The sequence below is a fragment of the Spermophilus citellus genome (assembly GCF_964194105.1).
Source record: "Spermophilus citellus genome assembly, chromosome: 13".
Classification (NCBI taxonomy): domain Eukaryota; kingdom Metazoa; phylum Chordata; class Mammalia; order Rodentia; family Sciuridae; genus Spermophilus; species Spermophilus citellus.
The window spans coordinates 108,723,372-108,741,728 of NC_138193.1; the positions used below are offsets into that span (position 1 = coordinate 108,723,372).

The 18,357-nt window shown below is 49.9% G+C and overlaps 2 protein-coding genes across 8 annotated transcripts in view; one reads left to right on the plus strand and one right to left on the minus strand.

The window, feature by feature from the left end:
- LPIN1 (lipin 1) overlaps window positions 1-12,779 on the minus strand; it is a 117,687-nt gene extending 104,908 nt beyond the window's left edge. For 2 of the 5 annotated variants that reach the window (XM_081264008.1, XM_081264007.1), the window contains exon 1: window positions 12,522-12,776. In XM_081264008.1, coding sequence (XP_081120134.1) covers window positions 12,522-12,602 — 81 coding nt within the window. In that variant the 5' untranslated portion in view covers window positions 12,603-12,776. Of the gene's footprint in view, window positions 1-5,546; window positions 5,662-6,105; window positions 6,265-12,521 lie in introns of those variants that run through there. The other 3 variants (XM_081264005.1, XM_081264009.1, XM_081264010.1) reach the window with 3 other exon arrangements.
- Window positions 1-18,357, plus strand: part of NTSR2 (neurotensin receptor 2) — a 49,059-nt gene that overhangs the window by 17,876 nt on the left and 12,826 nt on the right. The window lies entirely within an intron of this gene.

Below are 18,357 nucleotides of genomic sequence, written 5' to 3' on the forward strand. Positions count from 1 at the left end.
CTTTATTGCTGTAAGGAGAAGGGGTGAGAAGGGGCGATGGCTCGTTCTGGCTGCTTCCGGCTGAAAAGGGGTGTCGAATATGAGGGGGCTCGATGACAGGGGGGACGACGACATGGGGGACATGAGTTCCCTTTTAGAAGTCAGTTCCATTTGAGGTCTGGTTGGGGAAAAACAGGTTGTCATCTGGGGATGGGTACTTCTATGAGAGAAACAAAAACCATGAGTACTGAATAAGTATTGCAGCAGCTGGAACATGTCACTGTACATAAGTTCCCTCACCAGGCTTTAACATCCCCAGTTACCAGGATTATAAACATAACATTTAACTTTTAGGGTTACAGATGTCCTTCCCCTTAAGACACAGTTTAATAATTTAATGTCATCTGATCTTGAAAAATTCTTTTACTAGTATGACCTCTGTGTGTAATAGAGAAATCTTTAATTCTGTTACTGAGGGATGGATAACCATATTAGTGAACAGTAAGCCTATCTGTGTTGGTTAGAAATAAAGGCCTTAAGCTAAAACTACTCTGGCAGTTCCTTTTGATAGTTATCAGGCATTCCTACCTAAGAATCTCTTTTGCAGCCTCCAGTTTACTTATTTTTGGAGGTTACATTTAACTATTATTATCATTTAAAATGTCCAGGAACAGCTATGTTTTGGCTTTAACTGTCTTTGCTAAGTGTTTAAGATGAAGCAAGTCAAACTGACTTCTGTTTCTATCTATTGTTAACAGTCAGCTGAGTCTCCTTGGGAGTCCTTGGGGAACTCACAGCAGCTTCTCAGTTCTGCTAGTGCCATTTGCGCTAGGATGGGTCCAGGCCTTGCTTGACCATATGGCTTCCCTCGGAAGCATCAGGGACGTTTCCCTTCTCTGATGACCCTCCTCTTCACAGCAAATGCACTGACTGGCTTCCTGTCCTCCACTGGTCTCATTAATCTCCCTGATCGGGAGGTTATGTGGCCTAGAGTTGCAGAGCCCTTTGGAGAAGTCCCCTATTCCCTGATTCAGACTGACTCAGAGGGCAAGAGCCAAATCTTTAATTTTAAAACTTAATCTTAAACATCTAGCAAATAAGTTAACATCCTTATATTAAGAGTACTGGGCTTTAATGTCTATCTCTCTCCTGTAGGTGATAACTCATTTTCTTAAATTAACCCAGGTTGTGTGTTCTTAAATCAGTACCTCTGCAAAACATTAACAGGCAATCTTTAAGCCATTTATAAGAAAACTACAAGATAAAATTATCAAGAGTAAAAACATTTAGTTCATATAATAGCTACCTTGAATTTTGGCAGAGTTATACATTATAATCCCCTGTTTGAGATCCTGGTAATCGTGACAAAAACTAACCTTTGGACACAACTTTAAATGTACTGAAATCTGGCCTACTTCTTTCATAGTCACCTTCACATGTAGTGAGATGGGACATAGAGCCTTATCTCAAGTAAGGCGGGGCTCTTCATAAATCTTAAATACTATAGTTCTGAAGCTGATCTTTGCTTTTTAGACATCATTTTACAAAGTCTACATAAATTGTTGCTCAAGTTCACATGAACATTAGCTAACACAACATAATATCACATCTAAAACATGAAGTAAAGAAAGGCTGAAAGCTTTTAACCTTTTGTAGAAAAGTAGCAAAGTACTTTTGTGTTTTGCAATAAAACCTTTACATAGATTAGGCTCTCATTAACTTAAAAATACATTTAAATTGTATCTCAGTGTAAAAAGTAACATGGAACTTTACATAACTTATTGATAATAAGTATAGTTATAGAACACAAATGATATAAATAAATTTTCAACATGTTTTTCTTTTAAGCCTAAAATTACCATACAATTTTAGAACACCAGCTTGATATAATGCTCTTTCTAAAGCTTCTACCTTACAGACTTGTATACCTGGAAGATATGAACACATTAATAGCACCAATTACATTGATGTTTTTATATTAACCAAGTTTAGCTTTTAAAGAAATAACAGAGCACAATTCTCTAAAACAACAGCACTTGTTTAACCAGCTGTTTAATTTCTTTAAGATTACTTGCTCAAAAACTTACACTTATAACCAACTTACACAGACCTTCTTTATATCACTTACTTAAACCCTCTTGATTACTTAGTCACATAGACTCTCTTATCCAGAAACACATTTTCCCTCTATTAAATCCATACCTAGAACCTTCTAGTTAGTACAAGGGGGATGGTACTAGAACCAGAAACCACGCCTCTGTGACAAAGAGCCGGTAGAAGGGGCTGGGCATGGTAAACCTGGAGAAGAAAAAATCATGAGCATTTTCTGCTTATCCTAGGAGATCAGTCACACACGTACACACACGATATGTGCACACACACACACACACACACACACACACACACAAGACTGATTCTGGGAAGCACCAGGGAATCTAAATAGGATCAAGGCTGGATTGCAAAAAAGGCACATTCTGTTCCTGATGAGGCTAGGCCAGCTCCGGACAAGCTGCTCAACGTCCCACTTGCATTTACTGCTCCTCTGTCTCTAACCAGATGCCATTTGGGGCTGGGAAACCAAGACACACAGGCCCGGCTTTCGCCCTCAATCTGGTAGGGAAACCAAACACTGCACAGTCTCCCACACGATAGTGAAGGGCTAGGACAGATGGACACAATTATAATAGGCAAGACAAAGGTGAATCCCTGTGGTCTCCAAGGGTAAAAGAGAAGGTTCCCAAAGAAAAGTGGCATGGCACTGAAGGACCCGTCAGAACTCACTGGACTGACGTGGCAGAGACTCCTGGGAAAGAGGCACCTGCATGAGGGATCTTTGGATGAAAACTTGAGTGTGATGAGAATCATCTTTTCAGCCCTGACCAAATGGAGTTTGTAAGAAAACAGAGATGCCTCGGGCCCAGCCCCAAACATTCTGATCCTGTATTATTCGGAAGCTCTGTACGTGATTCTGATGGAAGATTGCCTCGTGTCTGGAGAAGACAGACAGACCTTGGAGACCTTTGAGAGGAAGCCTTGACAAGACGGCTTCTTCCAGGGTCAACACACTTGAAGCTCCCATATGCCATCAGGTCTTCTTTCACACAGAAAGTTTCCAAAGGCGGGGTCCCTGGAGGAAAGCACCTCTCGTGCTACTTCTCTGACCCTCCCTACACCCATCACCCCTAAGAAGAGGCACTGAAGGCTGGGATTGGCCAGAAAATGGCAATTACTTCAGTGAGATGGTATCCGCTGGAGAACCAGATCTTTAATCAATGCTGGGAGAACCACCTTCTGTGAAGTTTCAAGTTCAATCCTACAAAAGCTGTCCAGAGAGAAATAGGGACTCAGTATTTCCAGTGGAGAGAACAGGGTCATCGGAAGTGGGAGGCCCAGGGAATTAGAGCTTCTCTGCTAGATGTGAGAGCTCAACCCAGTTCATAACCCTCCCTAAGCTCCTCTGTGGGTAAACTGGGGCAAATAATCCATCTGTGTGGTTCTTATGGGGACTCATAGGGCAAAATGTAGAAAATGGCATGTAGAGTTATTTAGGCGCCTGGCATCTAGAGGGTATTTGGTAGACAAAAAGAATAAGCCTGACCATTTATCATTTTGAAAGTACTTAGAACTATCAAAAAGTTGGGAATAACACATGTGGAAAAGTACTGTTTCACAAGATGGCTATTCAGACTCAACGTTCAGTGTATGAGACTTACTGTTCCTTCTCTTTTTATCTGGTGACCTCTCTCACCCGCTGGACATTTCCAATTGGATAAAAACGAGAAACTTGATCCCATCTTGCTTCGCCATTAACTGCAAAGTGTCTATCAGAAGGCTATTAATAACTCAGATCCTGCCAGGTCAAATCAGGTGAAGACGCCAACTAGCCAAGTTTCTCTCTCCTTTTTTTTTTTTAAATTACTTTGATATTCAAATCACCTTACTTGTAGATAAAAAAAAAATTCTTAGATTCCCCCCCCATTCCCGCCCGGACCCCAAAAAAATCACTTAAGAATTTTTGTTGCCTGGAAATGTTTTGTGTATTAAGTCGTTTTTTCATTTGTCCACACTCCCATCCCTTGCCTGGGAAGAGAAGACCGTGCCCTGCCTGGGCGCTGGTGTGACAGTGCTCTCTAGAAGGTATTTCTGGGCCAGGAGCTGGGACTCCTAAATTGTGTCCAAGAGCTGTGCTTCTTGGGGTTAAATGAGGACAGGCAGGGCCTGCAGAATCTGAACGGGAATGGAAACAGGGTCCTCCGGCAGGGCCAGCAGGAAGCCTTGGTCCTGCAACCTAAAGTCTGGAGACGGTCACTCCATGTTGTTCCCAAAAGAAGTCTGGCCTCTGACTACAGAATGTAGTGGTGGAGCCTCAGAGATTGCCTCCTCCAGGGCTTCCAGAGTGAGCAGATGGAGCCCGGGTGACTGGACAGAGGAGGGCGGGTGTTGGCATGGGGACAGCAGGGTTGATGTGGGGAATGAAAAGGGAGCTTTGTAAGGGGGCCCAGCTCACCATCCCTGAATCTGCAGGAGTCACCCCAACTTTCCTCTATGTACAGAGAGAGGATTGTGGATATTTCCCTTTATAAGGAGGCTCCATGTTGGGGGATGCAGGTGTTGAAGTCATGGTTGGACTTAGCTTCCTGGGCCACTGCTGGCCAACTGACCCCATTAAAAAAAAAAAGACATCTCCAGGTGCACAGATTTCAACAAGGTGCCCTTTCTTCTGGTGTGTAGCAGCCAGCCTCAGTCTCAGGGCCTAGCAGGCCTGGTGACTCAAGCACCATGGTCCCCTTGGCTGGCTGTCTATGCAATCCACAAACAGCAGTCCTGCCGTGACCTCTTTTTATAAAGATGCTCATCAGAAGCCACTTACATGAAAAGGCCAGCCTCAGCTGATGCCTCCCCATGAATGACAGCAGCGTGGAGACCTTGAGTGGGCACCCCCGAGGCTGGAACTGCAGAGACTCGTGGAACCCACGGTCGCCCTGTTGGGAAAGTGTCATTACCTAGATTCACAGCAGCCACACTAGAGCCACACCAGTGATGGCTCCAGCCCAGACCTCCAGCCGCTCCCCATTCTCTACCTTCCCTCCTACTATAGGATTCTGCCCGCTAAAGAGTCTGTCTTTCCCAATCTCCGTGGCAAAGCCCCCTCGCTCTCTCTGCCATAGGAGGTATCATGTCTTTCTGCCCCTCCCTGCACCCCAGCGGCAGACCCCCGACCAGAATCCCAGCACTCACATTCCCACAGTGCCCAACAGTGCCCTGCTTTCTTGTCATTCCCAACTTAAAAAGGTATTAGGTATTTATTCCACACTTTTGCATACTATTTGCTTATAGATTTTATCAAATCCAGAAAGAATTACAAGCAGCTTAAAAGAAAAAAAAGCAATAGACTTGTTCAAAAATAGATTAAAAGACAAAAAATGGAACAGGATTTTTGATGATGGGAGGGTATGGAGAGAACTATTCCTGAAATCTGGACTCGGGATAATTCTGCAACTGGGCACCAACTCAAACTCTGCCTCGGGCAGCTGCTGAAGAGGAAAGTCAAGAATGGGTTCTCTTACCTAATGAAGGACCCATGTCCACCCATGAGCTAGGTCCTTGGTCCAGCCACCAACACCATGAGGAATGTCTTCATGGATCCTCTGCCAGGGGTGGCAGAAGAACAGCGTCTGACCCCTGGATATGAGTGTGGGGTGGGTGGTCTTCCTGGTGGGCAAGCCCTGCCCATAGTGTCTGGATCTTGGCCATCTACCCTTCCTGTGCCTTTAAACCAGGACAACAACCACAGAGCATCTGTCCCGTGGCCAATGCATACTGGCCTCAGATATTGCAGAACACCTCACCTGGGCCAAGTCCTCTGGTACCTTGTAGGCCTTCACCTTCCCAGCGTCTGTCTGTCCCAACCCTCCAGTCTTCCCCCATTTCACCCAGGGGCCTAACTGCAGAGTGACCTCTAGACTGTTCCTGGCCACCCACACTCTGGCTCTTCCTCTCCAGGAGCATCCCACCACAGGGCAGGGCTTCCCAAAGTGACAGCCCAGCAGCTATGGATGATTACAGGACAAGTGCCAAAAGCAGGGCCAGGGACCTCAGCACGTGCAGGCAGACCTGGGCGCTCACCTGCGGCTCCTTCCTTCGCCTGCTCCTGCACAGATGCCCTGCTCTGCTGAGACCCGCCACCAGTCCTGAACCCAGGAGAGGGCACAGGTTCCACAGGGGACTTGTTGGAGGCTGGAGGCTCCACCCCCAGCTGGGCTTCAGGGCCGCTGTCCAGCTGCTCTAATGATTAAGGCAAACCATGAAAGGAGAAAAGGGTTGGATAAGCAGAGGCCTGCGGAGGAAGCTAAGGAGCGAGATTAGGGAAACATCTGGAAATACCAGACCACGAGTGTCCCAAATCTAAATGCAAAGTGGTATCTGAACGTGTGCCCTCCTCCCGTGGAAGGTAAGGAAGCTGAACTTCCAATCTTTGCTGCTATAGATGTGCCGAGAAAATGCAGCCCTGGGGGACTCAGACTCCCCCTCTATAAAATGAGGGGAGGCACCAGATCCAGTGTTCTCAAACTCTGTATTTAGGGACCATGGTTGTATTTCCAGCCAACATATATGAATTAATCAATACAAAGACAATCATCTAGTCATCTTGGGAGAGTGGGTGGTAACTGACATTAAACTGTCAACTTTAATCTTAAAAAGGAAGAAAGCAAGGAAGGAGACATCTACTGTGATAATCATTTTATAAAAGAAAGACACTTTAACCTCCCTGCAAATGGAAAGTGCTCCTCTCAGGCATCCCCCAGGAGGTCTGAGGGGGCAGGGCCACATCAACACATCTACCATCAGCATTGTCTTGTTTTGTCTCACTGTGGATCAGCAGAAACTTTGGCCGGCCCATCTCCCACCCCACAACCATCCAGCTTTGTGTCACTCTGGTTATTCCTGGGGAAGGGGAGAAGCAAAGAGATATTAGCCCCTCTGGTCCTGTGCCCAGCATCTGCCTACGTCAGGATCATTCTTGACAGTGACACAGCGGGGCTCCAGCTGCAGCAACCACTGGGATCCAGGGCTCCACTCAGATCAGCATAAGCGGATGTGACACCAGCCCAGAGCTCACAAACCACCATTCACGTGGAATTTTCAATTAATATATACTTTTCCCACAGCTGCTTCTAACATATTTTTTAATGAGAAAATTTTCCTAAAATCTTAGAAAGCATTTTCCTAAGAGAATAATAATAATACTCAATCAAGCTCCCTTCATTTATCCTCAGCATAAGCTGATCTAGCAGATCTCTTCAGTCCAATTTTAAAGATTAATAATCCAGAGCTCAGAAAGGCAAAAGGCATCTTAGAAAAGGGTGGTAGCTTAGTTTATAGGTAGCAGAGTTGGGATCTGATCCAGAGACCCTGAGCTCCAAAGCCTGGGTTTTACCAGACCCACATCCCTCCCTGGGTACAATGGACTGAGGTTAGACACCAGCCCTACTGCAGGGGAGGAGAGGGGAGGTATGGCTTGGGGCAAATCTGGTCACCTTGACTGCACATCAGGAGTTCAGAAGGAGTCAAGGACAAAGCAGTGGAGACCTGTCACTTTGCAGATCAAAGCCATCTCAGCCTCTTCCCTCAGCACCCCCTCTTAGCCCCTCATTCCCACGCTGGAGTTCGGCCCCAGGCATAAGGCCAGCTCGCCAAGCCTCCTTTTGATGGCTCCATCTCTCAATGCCTGATCCTTTTCACTTTAAGTATGCCTGACCTGGATGTCATCTCAAGCTTTCCCTCATACATTTTAAAATATCAGAACACAGAAGTCAATGTGATGTAATTTGTATGGTCTACATTATTTCATGTAGCGCATAGTTTCCTGGAAGTGACTTCAATTCCAGACCAGGTGTTCTTTCTCGGACCCCAACAGGGCCTGGAGAGAGGCAGAGCCGACACTGACCAGTCTCAGTACCTTAGTGGGGAGCACCACAATGTATAAAATGCTTTGACTCCGTGAGCCATTTGAGACTCACAATCACAGGGAGGGAAATCGAGTCTCTCAGAGAGGACTCTAAACACGACCACTTTAGTGTGGCCAGAGAGGCAGGGGAAACCAGAAGGACCCCCAAGTAGCTGGTAAGAGAGGACCAGGTGGGAACGTGTGGCAGGTGAGGGAGAGGCTCCAAAAACCAGGCTCTTTAGCTGAACAGTGAGGGAGTGCTGGGGAGGGGGACCCATTCCAGGCCTTCCAGAGCCGAAGGGGATGCTGTAAATAACCAACCAGGAAAACACAAGTAAACCCCACCAACAGGCAAGACAGGATGCACATGCCAGCAACAAGGGTCTGCTGTGGGCCAGGCAGTCCAGTGGCTGCATGTTAGTGCTCCAGGGACATCACTGTGGGGATACCCTCTCTGCCCTCAGAGCTCACAGTTTAGGTGGGGGTGGGGGGAGATAAAGAAGTTCTAGAGCATCCCAGGCCAAAATGGAGGAGCAGCAGCTGGGTCACCTAAAAGCAGCATCCAGGGGCTTGTCCCCTGCACTATGACTCCGTAAAGGGAAACAAAATCTATGTACATCAGAAACATGTCAAACATGAAGGAAATTCAGGCAGGAATGAATACAGGATCCTCAAGCCTTAGGCATTTGAACTGGGCCTGGAAGGAGGGGGAGGGCTGTGGGGAATTGAAGAGAGTAGATCCAAGACCTGGGTCCACGCAGCATGCAGAAGGTGACCTGTCAGGCACCAAGCAGACCTGGCCTGGCTGCTCACCCACAGGGACCAACTGTGCTCCTACATGGCCAAGTTACGATGTTCATCTTAACTTCTTGTTACTAGTTTTACTGGTGATGTGACTTTTTACAAAACAGTTGGTTTTCATGTGTGTAGTAGCGGAGTTCCACCCGGAGAGGGAGCTCAAGGCCACCACCTCACCTGGATGCTGTTCAAAGTGGGCCCTGGATGCTGGGAGGGGGAGCAAATAGGTCAAAAGCTTATCTGTTCCCACGAACCACCCCCACCCCAGCCATTTCCCCACACGGTTCTTCTCTCTGGCCCTCCACTCTCCTCATACCTGCCCAGGTGTGGATGCTCTTAGGCAGCCCTGAGGCAGTGGCCTGAAGGGCCTTGGTGGGCAATCAACATGGGCACTTCAGGACATTCAGGCTGTGGACAGAGGAGGATCATTTCCCTGAGTATGTCTCCATTCCTGGCCATCATCAGAGACCATCAGATGTCCCTGGAGAAAGAAGCCCGAGAAAGCATCACCCAGCCTCTGTCTAGACTCCGGTCAGTGGGGCCAAAGAAGTCCAAACAGCAAACATGCTCTGATGGGTCTGGGCCCAAGAAGCCCACAGGGAGTGGAGGTAGATCTGGGGTGCTGGATAGTCACCTCCCCAAGACTCAACTAAGGCAACAGGCTCAGCACCTCTGAGGAAGGCACAGCTCTGGGCCAGTATGTGGCCAGTTTTCGAGAGGCCGTGAGTGCCACACTAAATGTCTAGACAAAGACTAACTCAGTCCTCCTTCATCCTAGGTGACAGTGTCCAAGTGTGAATGGATGTGACTGTCTATCACCATTATATTTACAGCCCCACCTGTAACCACAGACCACCTTTGTTTAGGTTTAGCACTAGTGTTAATGACAGCAGCCATTTATGGAGTACCTGTGAGGATCACACCGCCGACATGTAACCCTCCTTTTCCAGATGAAAACTGACACTCCATCATTCCAAAACCTGCAAGCAGCTCAGCTGGGGGCCAGCCCAGGCCTCTGGCTCTGACGTCTTGGCCTTCACTTGGTCGTGATTGCTTGCTATCTTTCATAGGCTGGGCCCCTAGCCAAGATAAGTGTCACTACACAAGTGCCAACTAAGGAAAAATAAAATCTTCAGCGGATTGAGAACACACTTAACTTTAGAGGAACGCCCTGTACTCTTGTATCCAGCCTCTGCGCAAGTTCATCCCACAGCCTAGAGGGCTCCATTCCCTTTTGCCCAGTTATTGAAATCCGATCCCTCCTCCATGGTCTGGCCCACATGCCAGCTTCTCAGAGGAGCCTCATCTGGCCCTTCCGGGTGGATGGTTCCTGACCTGTGCTCTGGCTGGTCAGAGGCATCTCACCTACCCACCTCCTGCCTGATCTCCTCTTGAAGGACCAGGCTTACACATCTCCCCACCTCACTGGGCTCGGGGAAACATTCAGGGCCCAGAAATGCCCATGGCCCAGAGACCAAGCCCAGAGTCTCTGCAAATGGCTCCAGCCAAAGCTGCAGGTGGGTGGTGCCAACGTAGCAGGTGCCTCTGAGGGCTCACATTGCTGCCAGCTGCCCTTTCCAGTCCCTCAGTGGCTGAGTCACTTTTATCCGGCCCAGAAGCCGGCCAGCCACACCTGGGCTCCTGGCCAAGGCAGCTGCAGGTCCTGCCGTCCCACCCTGCTCGCCAGACCTCCTGCAGCCTCCCCAAAGCTCCCTGCTCGGCCATCACTCCATTTGGGCGTCTGCCTTAGTGTCCAGATTTGTGTCCCAGTTCCTCTGCTTTGCTGCCTGACCCTGGGCCTGGCCCTCTCTTGTCCTGCAAGGACTAGTCCCAAACTGAGAACCCTGCAGTGAAGGAAGGCCACTGATCTCACTGGAGCTGCCCATGAGCTCCCAGTCACCTTGCTTCAGCCCATCGCAGCATGTCAGATTCTTCCAGATGCTGATATAAGCCTGAGCCAAGCCCAAGGGCCTCAGGCCCCTGCACACCCCACACCAGGGCTGCTACCCTCTAGGGAGCCTGTGCTCAGTAGAAGCAGGGCAAATTCTATGACCCCACCACCCACCAGGCCATGGAGGTGCAGACCCCTCCTGCACAGAAGTGGTCAGCAGAAGTATCCAGACCACAGTGGAGCAGCCAACGGCCCTGCTGAGGATTCTACCTGGGGTCTTAGAGTTTCCTAAGTCAGTGAGCCTTATCTAGCACACAGGTGGGAGCAGATATGGAATAAAAGGGGACAAGAGGTGGGTTTCAAATCTTTTCTGTGGCTTAATTATAAACAGCCTTTAAGGAATGAAGCATGACCTCTGCTTACAAAGCTCCCAGGCTCCCTGTGCAGTGGAAAGACTCACACTTCTTCATCTTATTTACACCTCCCCTTATGTGCTAGATGTTCTATATGAATCAGGCTTTTATTATCATGAAAAATAACTAATAATCAAAAAGAAGGAAACTGATATTAAATCAGAGCTTCCTCAGGTTACAGAGCCTGTGGGGATGCCCAGGAGGAAAGAATGTGGCTGTGCAGGGCACCAGCCGGCCTGGGTCCCCACCACATCTTCCACAATCTCCCCACCCACCTACTTCAAAGAGTGTGAGTCTAAGTGACACCAGGCAAGAACAACCGCTAAGAGACCTTCCAGGATGGGAACATGACAGAGCCACTCTATTCCTGACCAATGACAAAAAGTCTATTTAATCAGAGTATGGAGGTCATTCATCAGCACAGAACTCCCAAAAGAGGTCCCACTCCTGTCTTCAGTGTTCAGAGGGAGGCCAGCCATGAGCCCAAGGTGACACTTCTGCAAACATCTGGTCCATGCAGGGAATACCTGCCCAAGGGGCCAAGTGGCCAGTGGGGTAGAACCAGGAGCAGAATCCAGGACCCTCACCTCCTCCAGCTCCCTCTATGCATTTCAGCCTGAGCCCCCGAGTGACCCCCAGCAAGGCTTCCTGCCCCTGTGGGAAAGATGCTGCCCCAGGGGACAGAGCTGAGCAAAGTGTCAGGCAACAAATACTCCAGAGTGGCTGCAGCCAGGTTTTACTTCTGTAGGATGCAGAGCCCGGTGCTTACTGCTCCCCAACACACGGAGCCCTCCCTCCATGCTGGCCCAGCCTTTTGCAGCTGAGACCACAGCAGGGTGACATGGAGGCGTCCAGAATGCGGACCCAGGCCAGGGAGTTCCACACGTCCTCACTGCAGCCAAACCCTCTGGCCTTTGGAGAACCAGCCAGGCCCTGAATTCCAGCCCAGGTTGTGCCCTCAGTCCTCATGCCACCCGGGGTTATCTGAACACCCTCGGGAGCCTGCTTCAGGGCTCTCAGTGAAAATAACTACCTTTGAACAAACTTCTCCCTTTCCTGGCATCTAGGACAAGGTCCAAACCAGGCTGTGTGAAACAGCGAGCCCGGGCACACACAGCACACGTGCTATTGGCAAGGATAAGAGGGTGGAGTCACCCCCACGCCCCCACCTCCCCTCTCTGATGAGGTGGAAGCCCTCAGGACACCCAGGATCAGAGCAGCCACTGTGCATCTCCCACCCAAGGAAAGAGCACAGCCTTGAATTCCTGAATATGTGCTAACCCCAACCCATAACGCAGCCTCTGAACAGGAGCCCCAAGGAGCAAGCCAGCATTTACGACATTTATCTAGAGAACAGGAGTGTAGGACGTCCTGAAGGAGACCTCCCTGGGAGCATGACCCCAGGGCCCCATCGGTACCCAGGAGCTGAGGGGGGACACGGGGAAGGAGAGCAGAGGCCTTGTTGGCAGAAGGTCGCAGGGCCAGCCCTTACCCATGACCACGCTGAGTCCAGGGAGCTCTTGCCCTGTGGGGCCTCCCAGGTGGAGCTGCAGAGGGGCTCCTGGTCTGCCATGGCTGGGCCCTGGGGAGCGAGCCCCCTTCTCGCCCCGTGTCAGGAGAGGAATGCCCTCAGCCACAGCAGCTCAGGAGCAGGGAGGCTGCCCAGGCGACACTGGAGCCACGCTGGAGCCGCGGCAGGCGGTGCTTCCCTTTACACCAGGTCCGGAGCCCTGGCCAAGTCACAAGGCTCAGCAAAAGAGCAGAGTGTTAAATTGCAAATCCTCTCCCACCTGGGGACTGGCTGACAAACAACCCGGATGTACAGACTGCCGAGATACCCGCCTTTGTCCACTCGGTGAGGGGAAACCGGAGGAGGGCATCAGTCCCATCCAGCACGGAGCACCCGGAATTTGCCATGTCCCACTCCGGCGCTCTGGGGCCCATCATCTCAGGAGCAAGACTCAGAAACTGAGGGACTTCCCAAGGTCGCAGCTCTAAGTCAGGGTCAGGCTCAAATCCACATGTTTTTCCCAGGGGGGGGGGGGGTGATGGGGAGAGGTGTGGGTGGCCCTCCACCCCACAGGCTGAGTGCGGGCAGCTGTGCTCTGCCCAGCTTGCCACCAGAGCCTCACGGAGCCCTTCCTCTGTCCCTTGTCCTGCCTCAGCCTGTCTGGAGTCAGGAGAGCTGGGCTTGGCCACCGCCTCCAGCCCCACAGGGCCCTGGCCGAGCTCCCTTCCCCAGTGGCCTCCAGGGAGCTCAGCCCGCCTGCGGCCCGCGTCACCCCTCGCTCTCCAGCTGTGACAGCCTCGACACATGGGGAGCTGTGCTGGCCCTGGAGCTGCCTGACCAGGGGTGGCTTTCGCAGCACCCCTCTAAGGAGAAGACAGAAGTGTAAAGGGCTGGTCTTGGGTCACAAAGCCAGAAAGATGCAAAGCAGGCCAGGGGACTGCAGAGACAGGCGCCCCAAGCTCATCCCAGCCCTTCCTGGATGCAGGCAGCCTGCAGGGGGTGGTGTAGTGGTAACTGACCGACCTGGATGCCAAGTAAACTAGGACACTGTCTTGAGAATTAGTGCTTGGGGAAGGGGGAGTTCCCTGCCCTTTCTAGAGAGCTCCGTCTGGAAACTTGATTAGCACCACCTGTTCCTCCTTTTCCATTCCTCCCTTCAGGATCTAACTACTTCCCTTTGAGGTGTGAACACCCCTCTGGAGGCTCCAGGTCCAAAGCTAGAGATTTATGGAAGGCCTTGTAATAGGAACCAGTTCTTCCCCTTATCACACACCACTTCCCTCTTGAAACCTGTGCACAACTACGTATCGTTTAGACTAGCGAATTTATGACACTAGGTAGCCTACAGTCGTTGTGGAAAACCAGTGAAGGGCGCTCTGATCTCCTCTGGGCCCGCTGCTGTAGAAGAAAGCTTGGAGCGCTCCTCTTCTCCGCTGCTGCCTGCGGCTTCTCCACCAGCCTGTTTCCCAACAGTGGGAGGGAGGCCCAGAGCAAAGACGGTTTCTGAGCGAGGCAGGGGGCAGAGGCCTCCACCAGGAAATGGCCAAGGGGAGAGGGCCTGCAGGCGACCGAGGGGAGGAACTTCAGAGTAGTGCCTCTGAGCTCACTGGCCTGAGATACGAGGCCCTCGGAGGAGCCAGGGCGGTGAGGGGAGCCTAGGTGTGGAGGGTGCGCCCAGGGATGAGCTGGGCTCCCGATTCAACTTCCCGGACTTGTCCCCATGTCTCTGCAGCCCTGAGGCCTCCTACGTCTTCGGCTCTGCTCCTGGGGTCCCAGCAGCACCAGCCCAAGACCGCCCCCTTCCCAGAGGCCTTCTCTGCTTTCCTGGGCTCCTCCTCCTCGTTTCCTCCCCTGGAGGCCCTGACAAGACCACCCGGGGGGGATGTTGTGAGCAGGCAAGGGAAGATCAAGGGACGGGGCCTGGCGTGTTCTCTTTGATGCAAGCCCAGGATCACCCTCCCTTCACCAGTCCGGGTCAGTGGCTTCCCCAGGTGCCATGTCTGGTAAGGGTGACTAGTACTCCACCGCAGGCCGCTGCCATCTGAGTCACTGACCAGGACCCTGGCCACTGAATACTGATGCCCCGAGCCCCTCTGATCCCGGGAAGGACCCCAGAGTCGGCACCTCCCACCCCACGACCAGGACAAGCACCCACAGTCACTGTGTAAGGGAGAAAACACCAACACTTTGGGACATTTCTGCTGACCTGGGTCACCACCTCTCTTACTATTTTTAATTCATCCTCTCAAGATATTTTAAGAACCTCATGACCAACGAGTGATAAGATTGGGAGGAATTATACCTGGTGCGGCTCAGCATTTGGCCGGAGTCCGACAGAAGCACAGGACACGCACGGGCAGCAGTTGCTCTGAACAGCAGGCTGGAGCCACTGTACCCATCGGAAGCCACAGTCCCTGTGGAGCAGGAGAGGGTGACAGCGGGCTGCCATGGTCCTCAGAGCCCTTAGCCCAGGGCAGGGCCATTTCCCACTCCATTGGCAGCTGAAAGAGACAGGACATTGGGGTGACACATGTCCCACAGATCTGCCGCCACAGGACCCACACTGGCTTGGAGGGTGCACCAAGAGAAGGGGAAGTGATACTATGGGTTCCCATGGATGCTGGGGATCACCAGAAGCTCGGTGGGGGGTTACATTGCACTGTCATCATGGGACCTGCTGGCCTCTCCTGCCACCCTCCTCAGAGGCCATTATGACTTAGGGCAACCTCTGTTCCTTAGCTGAGAGAACAGGGTAAAAATAGAATCCCTCCTTCATAAGGTTGTGGGGATACCGGAGGCCACAGGAGGACAGTCCTCCACACCGTGCCTGGCACTTACTAACCCCGAATCCTCACTGTCGCTTTGGGGTAGGCATTGATGGCACCATTTTGCAAGTACAGAAATGGAGCCTCTGTCCACATTGGCCCACACCCAAGGCCCAGGCCCCTAAGCCTTCCCTGACTCTCCACCCCATGAGGACCTCTTCCTTTGATCTTTGAGGGAAAGGGACAGAGGTCAGGGGCTGACCCCTCTGAGCTCCTCCTAGGTGCCTTACTTACATGTCATCTCTAACCCTCACAACCTCCCTCCGGGATCGACGATACCATTTTCCAGATAAGGAAACTGAAGTTCAGGGAGGAAAGGGCAGAATTTAGGGGCACTGTCCTCGCCATCCGCTCCCGGTATTTGAGACTTGGAACATGCCAGGGAGGGTTCACTACCTGTCCACAAGAGGGACCCCTCGGGACAGGGTCCCGGCCCTAATCATCTTTAGCAATGTTAAAAGGTAAACCACAGCACAATCAATGTTTTGGATTGATTGAGCAAACAGCCATCCATGAAAGGAACCCAAGGGGATGACTTGTATAAGGTGGGTGCAGAAACGTCTCATGGGTTGCAGTTCTGTAGCTGCCCTCGTTGGCCTAAGTCACTAGAGGTCTCTAGGTGCATAGTCTAGTTAGCAGCTTCTGATTGGTGAAGTTGAAGTTTTGATTTTCTGTAATAGAAGCGATGACAAGAAACAGTCCAGGTTAGGATGTGCTCATGTTTGTAACCAAGCAGGGTCGAGACACAGGTTTTGTCTGCTCAGAGAGTCATTGGACCAGGTAGGTCTCCGTTTTAATCCACTTTAACAGCACCAGTAATTCCCTGCACTATGGGTGTTACACACCATGAGAAAAAGTCACATTTGGTTGTTGTGTTTTGTTTTGTTTTTAATTAAAAACTCTATTTTTCAGAGCAGTTTTAGATTCACAGGAAAATCAAGCAGAATGGGTATGCCCACAGGCCCTCCTGCTGGCCCCCTGCTCGACACCCCTACCACAGGGCGCATTTGTCACCACCAGTGACCCTACATTACTACGTCATCACCACCTGAGGTCCTCGGTTACTCCAGGGTTCGGGCTTGGTGTGGCACATTCTAAGATCTGACAAAGGCACAGTGATGTGTATCCAGTGTCACAGAATCCCAAGGACCAGTTTTGCTGCCCAAAAGATCCTCTGTGCTTGCTTAGCCCTCTCTCCCTCCTAGTCCTTGGCTAGTCCTTTCATTGTCCCAGAGTTTCGTCTTTCCCAGAATGTCATGGGTTGGAATCATGTGGGCTTTTCAGATTGGCTCCTTCCACTTAGTAAAAAGTGCTCAAGCTTCCTGTGTGTCCTCTCGTGGCTTGATAGCACATCACTTTCAGCACTGGACAATATCTCACTCTCTGGAGACACCACAATGTGTTTGTCCATTCGCCTGCTGAAGGACATCTTGATTGCTTCTCAGCTCCTGCAGTATAAATAAAATTCCTATCATCAACCGTGTTCGTGCGTTTGTGTGGATGTAAGTCTTCAGGTCATGTGGGTAAATACCAAGGAGCCTAACTGCTGGATCATATGGGGAAAGGATATGTCTAGTTTTGTGAGAAACTGCCAAATTGTCTTCCAAAGTAGTTGAATCACTTTTTTATTTTTTTTCTATATTTTTTAATTTTCTATATTTTTTTAAAATTTTCTATATATTTATATACTTAGTGCTGGAGGTCAGATCCAGGGCCTCATACGTGCTCTGCAAGCACTCTACCATGCAACTATGTCCTTACCCCCATCTTTTGTTTTTAACATCAGTGAATGAGACTTCCTCTTGCTCCACATCTTTAGCAGCATCCGGTGGAGTCAATGTTAGCATATTAGCCATCCCAGTGCGCAGGCAGCGGAATCTCACTGTTACTTTGATTTGCATTTCCCTGATGACATCTGGTGTGGAACATCTTGTCATATACTTACAGGCCACCTGTATATCTTTGGTGATGTGTCTGTTAAGGTTTGGGGCCTATTTTTTTTTTTATCGGTTGTTCAAAACATTACAACGCTCATGACATATCATCTTTCATACATTTGATTCAAGTGAGTTATGAACTCCCATTTTTACCCCAAATACAAGTTGCAGAATCACATCAGTTACACATTCACATTTTTACATAATGCCATATTAGTGACTGTTGTATTCTGCTGCCTTTCCTATCCCCTACTATCCCCCTCTCCCCTCCCCTCCCAACTTCCCTCTCTACCTCATGTGCTGTTGTTCAGTTCTCTCCCTTGTTTCCCCCCCTTCCCCTCACAACCTCTTATATGTGATTTTGTATAACATTGAGGGTTTCCTTCCGTTTCCATGCAACTTCCCTTCTCTCTCCTTTTCCCTCCCACCACTCGTCTCTGTTTAATGTTAATCTTTTCCTCATGCTCTTCCTCCCTGCTCAGTTCTTAGTTGCTCTCCTTAAATCAAAGAAGACATTTGGCATTTGTTTTTTAAGGATCGGCTAGCTTCACTTAGCATAATCTGCTCTAATGCCATCCATTTCCCTGCAAATTCCATGATTTTGTCATTTTTTAGTGCTGTGTAATCCATTGTGTGTATATGGGGCCTATTTTTAATATGTTGTTTGTCTTCAGACCGTTGAGTTTTGTTTTGATTTTTTTTTTTTTTTTTTTTTGGCACTGGGGATTGAACTCAGGGGCACTCAACAACTGAGCCACATCCCCAGCCTTATTTTGAATTTTATTTAGAGACAGGGTCTCACTGAGTTGCTTAGTACCTAACTGTTGCTGAGGCTGGCTTTGAACTCTCAATCCTCCTGCCTCGGCCTCCTGAGCCACTGGGATTACAGATGTGCACCACCACACCCAGCTCATACTACTTAGATTTGAGTGCGTTATAATACTCTGGGTGGGAGTCCTTTGTCATATATATATCTTTTACAAATATTTTCATAACACACAACATGATAATTGGGTCTTGGTTATCGATCCACTTTGATGATCTCTCAGTTTTAAT